The 6,000-nt window shown below is 39.5% G+C and overlaps 1 protein-coding gene across 1 annotated transcript in view; it reads right to left on the bottom strand.

Moving 5' to 3' along the window:
- Nucleotides 1-257: 257 nt before the first annotated feature.
- LOC115459579 (septin-11-like) overlaps nt 258-6,000 on the bottom strand; it is a gene marked incomplete at its 5' end in the record, with an annotated part of 29,580 nt that continues 23,837 nt past the window's right edge. The window contains one exon of the mRNA XM_030189389.1: nt 258-444. Coding sequence (XP_030045249.1) covers nt 390-444 — 55 coding nt within the window. The remainder of the gene's footprint in view (nt 445-6,000) is intronic.

Below are 6,000 nucleotides of genomic sequence, written 5' to 3'. Positions count from 1 at the left end.
CATGGATGTGTTATACTGTTATTGTACCCTCCCTGCCCAGATCCACAGAAATGTCCAGTGATAAGAGACCACCATGCATAGGAGCCAACTTTTCAGAGTTATTGGGGGTGCTAAGCCAAATGGAAATAACCCCTTCCTGTACACATACAAGGAAGTCTCTCAATATTTGGGGTGCTCAAGCACCCACAGAGCCAGCTCCTATGACACCGTGTATAACTTAAACACAAAAAAAAATTTTCAGGTACACTTGATGCACAGGTGGAAAGGTGTAGAGTTTATTTAGCAAGAGGCGTAATCTGTGTGCTAGAGAAGAAGAAACAGGAGACTACCTAGCTAGGAGCAGAGGAAAAGCTGGCAGAGCATCAGCAGGAGAGAAAGAAATCCAGGAGTCATAACGTAAACATGGACCGCCACCTCTTGGAATGTATCAGAAAAGGAAACGCTCTGTCCAGGAAGGAATGGTATAAAAAATACAAAACACACAGGTAAGTTCAATTTACACACCAGAAACAGGCCATAAAAATATGTCTGGTTTACCAAGTGAATCTTCATTTTATTATAAAAGAGAACGGCCCTATCTTGAAAACCCTCTGCCCTACACTGCTTAAAAACAAAACAGCATATGGTGATTCTCTGAGGGTGAATCTGACCCCGACAATCATTTGATATCAATTTCACAGCGAGACAGATCCAGGTCCACAATGGCAACTCACTGATTAGCTTGCATAGTTCTTTACTCAATACCTGTTGCCAACTTGCATTAATAAGGCCACAATTTCATTTCACTAAACCTACACCTAACAGCAATGAGGTTAACACAATGGCATCTCTTACTTGTGCCCCATGTTAAACATTTACTACAAATTAAAGAGCAGAAGCTGGCATTCGCACTTGGACCATCTAGTCATATTCTATCTCTGGCTGCCCATTTAGCTTCACAACTGCCAAGAAAGTGTCTTTAGAAACTGGTTATCTTCGCAATTTTCAAAGATCAGCTACTGACAGCGCGCCAGCAAACACCAACAGCTGCTTTGTGTAAAAGGAAGACCCACACCTGTTTAAACTGGAATTAAAGGGTGCTTACATTATGTTTTCAAATCTGACTGTACCATAGAGTTGCGTGAAAAATGTGAAACAAAATATGATAAAGTAGGGATACCAGCCCCTCTTTAAAAAAATTTCAACCCATCATTCTTTATTTCAAAGATTAAAACCATTATACCATGGATACAGTCGTTCAGGTACAGCATCCAAAGAGGAAAGTTTTATGTGTTTTTTTTTTTTTTTTTTTAATTTTGCGCAGCACATGAGTTTTCCTGATTTTTATGTGTTGCTTCTATATTGTGTGAAATTCAGTATAAACTACCTTTTCCTTGTGGTAAAATCATATGCAAGTGTTCTACATTTCCATTTGGCATACTTTACCAAAAACTTAGGGGGCCCCCTCTTAGTAAAACGTACAGCAGTTAACTGCCAAATGAGCGTATGCTATCCGCTCACTAAAAATATTTTTGAGGGTGCGTGTCAGGAGTGAAGAGTGGGTGTTCCTGCACTAAACAGTGCAGCTACATCACCGTGTTCTAAGTGGTTAGCGAATGGATAGCGCACGAGCCCTCATTGCCTATAAAATGGGTGACAAAGCACATGTGGTAATTTTTCAAAATGGCCACAGGCTAATGGCAACATTAACGCATGGCCATTAATACAAAAAGGCCATTTTTATGGCTGTGGTAAAAATGGCCTTAGCGCATGGGAAACACTCGCGTAAGGGTGCACTAAGGCCACTTTTTACCACAGTTTAGCAAAAGGGCCCCTTAATCAACTGCATGCACAGATTATTCTGAAAAGTCAAATAATATGCATAAATCAAGAGCCCAAGGAATTCAAATGGATTAAACTATCAGGCAAAGAGTGAGCAAATACAGGGGCCCTTCACTGAAGTGCAGTAAAATCTGGGTTTAACAAGTTTAAACGTAGGCCTTTTCTACGTACTAAGCCAAGATTTAAATGCAGCACTTTAGGGTCCTTTTTTTGTTTTGTTTTTTTTGACAGGTTGTGTACCAATATTCCCATTTGCACATGGTACCTGCAAACAATTAACACATGAGCACTTACTGCCACCGCGTTAACTCTGCATTTTCCAGTTAGCACGCACTGGTTGGATAACATGGGAATGCCCACTCTCCGCCCATGACATGCCCCTTCCCAAAAATGTTTCTAAGAAAATTAGTGACGCATGGGTTAGCAGGCAAAATATCGCAAAATGATTTAAACGCTTTTCTGAGGTAGCCTGCTTGCGTGTGCTAACCACACGTTATGGGCATTACATCTTTTAGTAAAAGGACCTCACAGTTATTAGTATAGAATTTTAAAAGATAAAACCCACCACTTACAATTATGAACTCCTAAAACTGCAAAAATCTACAGCAATGGGAAAGCTATAAGATCAACCAGCAGTTGTAAAGTTTGCTACTGCATACCAAGGACCCATCAAGGATTGCAGTCAGATTAACTCAAAGCACCACCATGTGTTCTGCTGCTAAAGAAACAAGTTACCAGCTCAGATACAAGCCACACCATTTTACTATAATGTCTGTTGTCCTCCCCGCCTCCACTATGAAAAAAGTATGCGTGTGGCTGGATGTACTGTTGCTCTTCTCAGAGGTGAAAGGCACTAATTCACTTTTCAGTCACAAAATGATGTTGAACCTGGCTTCCCTCCCCCATGCTCTCCATTCCCTGCCACTAAATGGTTAAGTACATGAATTAATAGCTATGTGCGTTCAAAAACAAGACAGACAGCAGAGAAGACACTGCTGCAAAAGCAGATGGAGGCAGGATCATCCTTGGCTTGCCAGGTTTTATGTGAAGCTTGTGCTGCAAGTTAAAAAAAACACACACACACAAAAACACAACAAAACAAAAAAATACAAAAGCCATTAGAAATCAAAAGAAAAAACAAAAATGAAAAAAATAAAATAAAAATCAGAGCCAACCCTAGCATTCAACGTTGGTCAATGCTCATGCAATGATCAAGACAATGAAAACAAACCACATTACTAAATTAATTACACTGTTAGTCTTGACCAGGCTTTGGTAAGATCCAACATGTTTTTAACTGTTTTCCTAAACAGTATTGCACCAAATATGCAATCACAGAACTTGAGGGAAAAATAATACAATTCCCCCCCCCCCCCCAAAAAAAAAAGATAACATTAGGACTATATTTTCTGAAAATGCAAATCAACACACAGATTCAAACTTGCTGGGCAGCAGCTGTAGGGTATTGTCTTCTCCATTCATTGATCTGTACATAGTGCTAGGGAAGCAATCTCATTATAATAAATCAGTCATATATAGATTCGAGCACAGGACCACCCCTAATTGATAACTGCATCTTTTGGCACTATATGGACTTTAAGTAGAAGTAAAACAATTCTCAAAATAGCCAGCATCAGTCAGCAAAAATTTCAACCCAATCTAGTTACAATTCACACATTTCCAGCAGCAAACCTGTAGCATCAGTTGGACTGCTTCAAGCTTTTAGCAGTCCTGTCATCTTTGAATACACTGAAGGATTGAACCACGGTCAGTTAATCACTGGCGATGGCAATCCACATTTCAGGTACTAATGTTTCTGGGCTCTTTCAGACTAAATGGGATTCTAAGAGATAACATGTGAATTCATAAAATAAAGTTGGTCTCTCCCAACTTGTGTTCATTCCACAACGCAACAATGATTTTGCTACTGAGAGAAAAACATGTGATTTATACTAAATTGAACCCGCCGATTCCAAATATGAACTCCGAATTTGCCTGACACGTCTAGATTTTAAGTTATACATGCAAAGCCTATTCACTTATAATATTAATGCATTGTATATTGGAAATATTCCAACTGACATGCATGGACCTGTCTGGACGCGCTCAGACAGGTCTATTGGCTGATGTCAGCAGTAAGTATATAAGGTAAGATGGATAAATGCAAATGTGTTAAAGATCCGGACAATTTCTGCTACATATGTGGCAAATACACTGATCAGCGCAAATAATCTGACAAAGCAAGTGCGCCTTGCTTACAAGTTTTACTTTGACTGTCAAATTGGAGATCAAGATAAAAGCTGGGCACCTCATGTTTGTTGCACTGTGTGTTACTCTGGGCTAATGCAGTGGTTGAATGGTAAAAGGAAAGGAATGGCTTTTGCAGTGCCGATGGTTTGGTGTGAGCAGAAAAATCACCAGACTTATTTTTGCATGACTAAAATTGCCAGATATTCAAAGAGAAACAAGTCACAAATTGTGTATCCTGACTGAGTCTGCTCTTAAACCAGTACCACACGATGTAGAGAATCCAGTGCCTGCCCCTCCTGCAGCAGGAACGGCAATTGAAACTGACGCTTCTGATCCTGATGAAGAAGACGTTGATTGGCATGATGTATTTCCTGATCCAGAACAACTGGAGGGTCAGCCGCACTTGCTGAGCCAATCAGAATTAGATGATCTGGTAAGAGATCTGTTATTATCTAAAGAAAAGTCAGAACTGCTAGCTTCTAGACTTCGGGAATGGAATTTGCTACAACGAAGCACCTCAACTTCACACTTTCGTTATCGACACACCAAGTTAGCTGCATACTATTCAATGGAAAGCAATGTCTGTTTCTGTATTGATGTAAATGGTCTTATGATGGAGTTAGATGGTACACGTTCCCAATCAATGGAGGCTATTCATAGACTCTAGCAAAACGAGTTTTAAACTGTCTTGTTGCACAATGGTAACGAAATACCATCTGTTCCATTGGCTCATGGGGTTGGAATGAAAGAGACCCATGCTTCTATGGATTTAATTTTGAAAATGATCAAATACTCAACATAAATAGAATATTTGTGCTGACCTGAAAGTGGTAGTACTGCTGCTTGGCCTACAGTTAGGGTACACAAAGCATATGTGTTTCTTGTGCCTAAGGAACAGTCATGATGACAAAAATCATTACAAAATGAGACAGTGGCCTCTCAGAGTCGAGCACACAGTTGGTCGGTACAATGTACAACACAAATCACTGGTCAATCCACTTCAAGTTCATCTTCCACCACTTCACATTAAACTTGGTTTAATAAAAAATTTTGTAATTGCACTTGATTGTGATGGAAATGGTTTCCAGTATTTGAAGGAGATGTTTAGCACATTGAAAACTGAGGCTAGAATAAAGGCCGGAATTTTTATTGGCCCGAAATCAACTAATGCATGATGACACATTCAAAACAAAACTCAACCCTCTGGAACTTGCAGCTTGGGATGCATTTGTGCTAGTAGTGCAGAACTTCCTTGGGAACGGAAGAGCTGAAAACTATGCTGAACTAGTAGACAACATGCTTAAACTTGGCTGCCGAATGTCATTGAAAATGCATTTCTTACATTCCCATCTTGGCTTTTTCCCACCCAAATTGGGACACGTAAGTGACGAACATGGAGAGAGGTTCCATAAAGACATTTCTACAATGGAGAACAGATATCAAGGCCGCTGGAATCCCAACATGATGGGGGACTACTGCTGGTTTTTGCAACGGAAAAATATGACCGGTCACAAACGGAAAAGCAGATGCCTGAAGCACTTTTAACAGTACTGGGCCTTGCTGAAGTTAAGTCTTTTAAACTGGAATACGAGACTTTTTTGAAATTTTGTTATTCCATTACATTTTCATATACTGTTTACTACAAAAACTTTGATGTAGATCAGGTAATTGTTGGAGTAAAACTCATTCTGTAAAAAATAATTCAATGCTTTCCAAGTGCTTAATTCATTTGGGCAAACTTATGCATAACAAAATTTCCTGACGAGTTACAACAATTCTGACTTCGGATTTGGAATACGCACACTGAATTTAGTATAGGACAAATGTTTTTTGCCCAGTAGCACACGAAAATTATTTTTTTGTTGTGCTGTGAAAGTTTTAGAGCTGAGGTACACAATATTATTTATTTGGATTTCGCTCACACCTTTT

This window comes from Microcaecilia unicolor, unplaced genomic scaffold, assembly GCF_901765095.1.
Source record: "Microcaecilia unicolor unplaced genomic scaffold, aMicUni1.1, whole genome shotgun sequence".
Taxonomy (NCBI): domain Eukaryota; kingdom Metazoa; phylum Chordata; class Amphibia; order Gymnophiona; family Siphonopidae; genus Microcaecilia; species Microcaecilia unicolor.
This window is presented reverse-complemented; position numbering and strand designations above follow the sequence as displayed.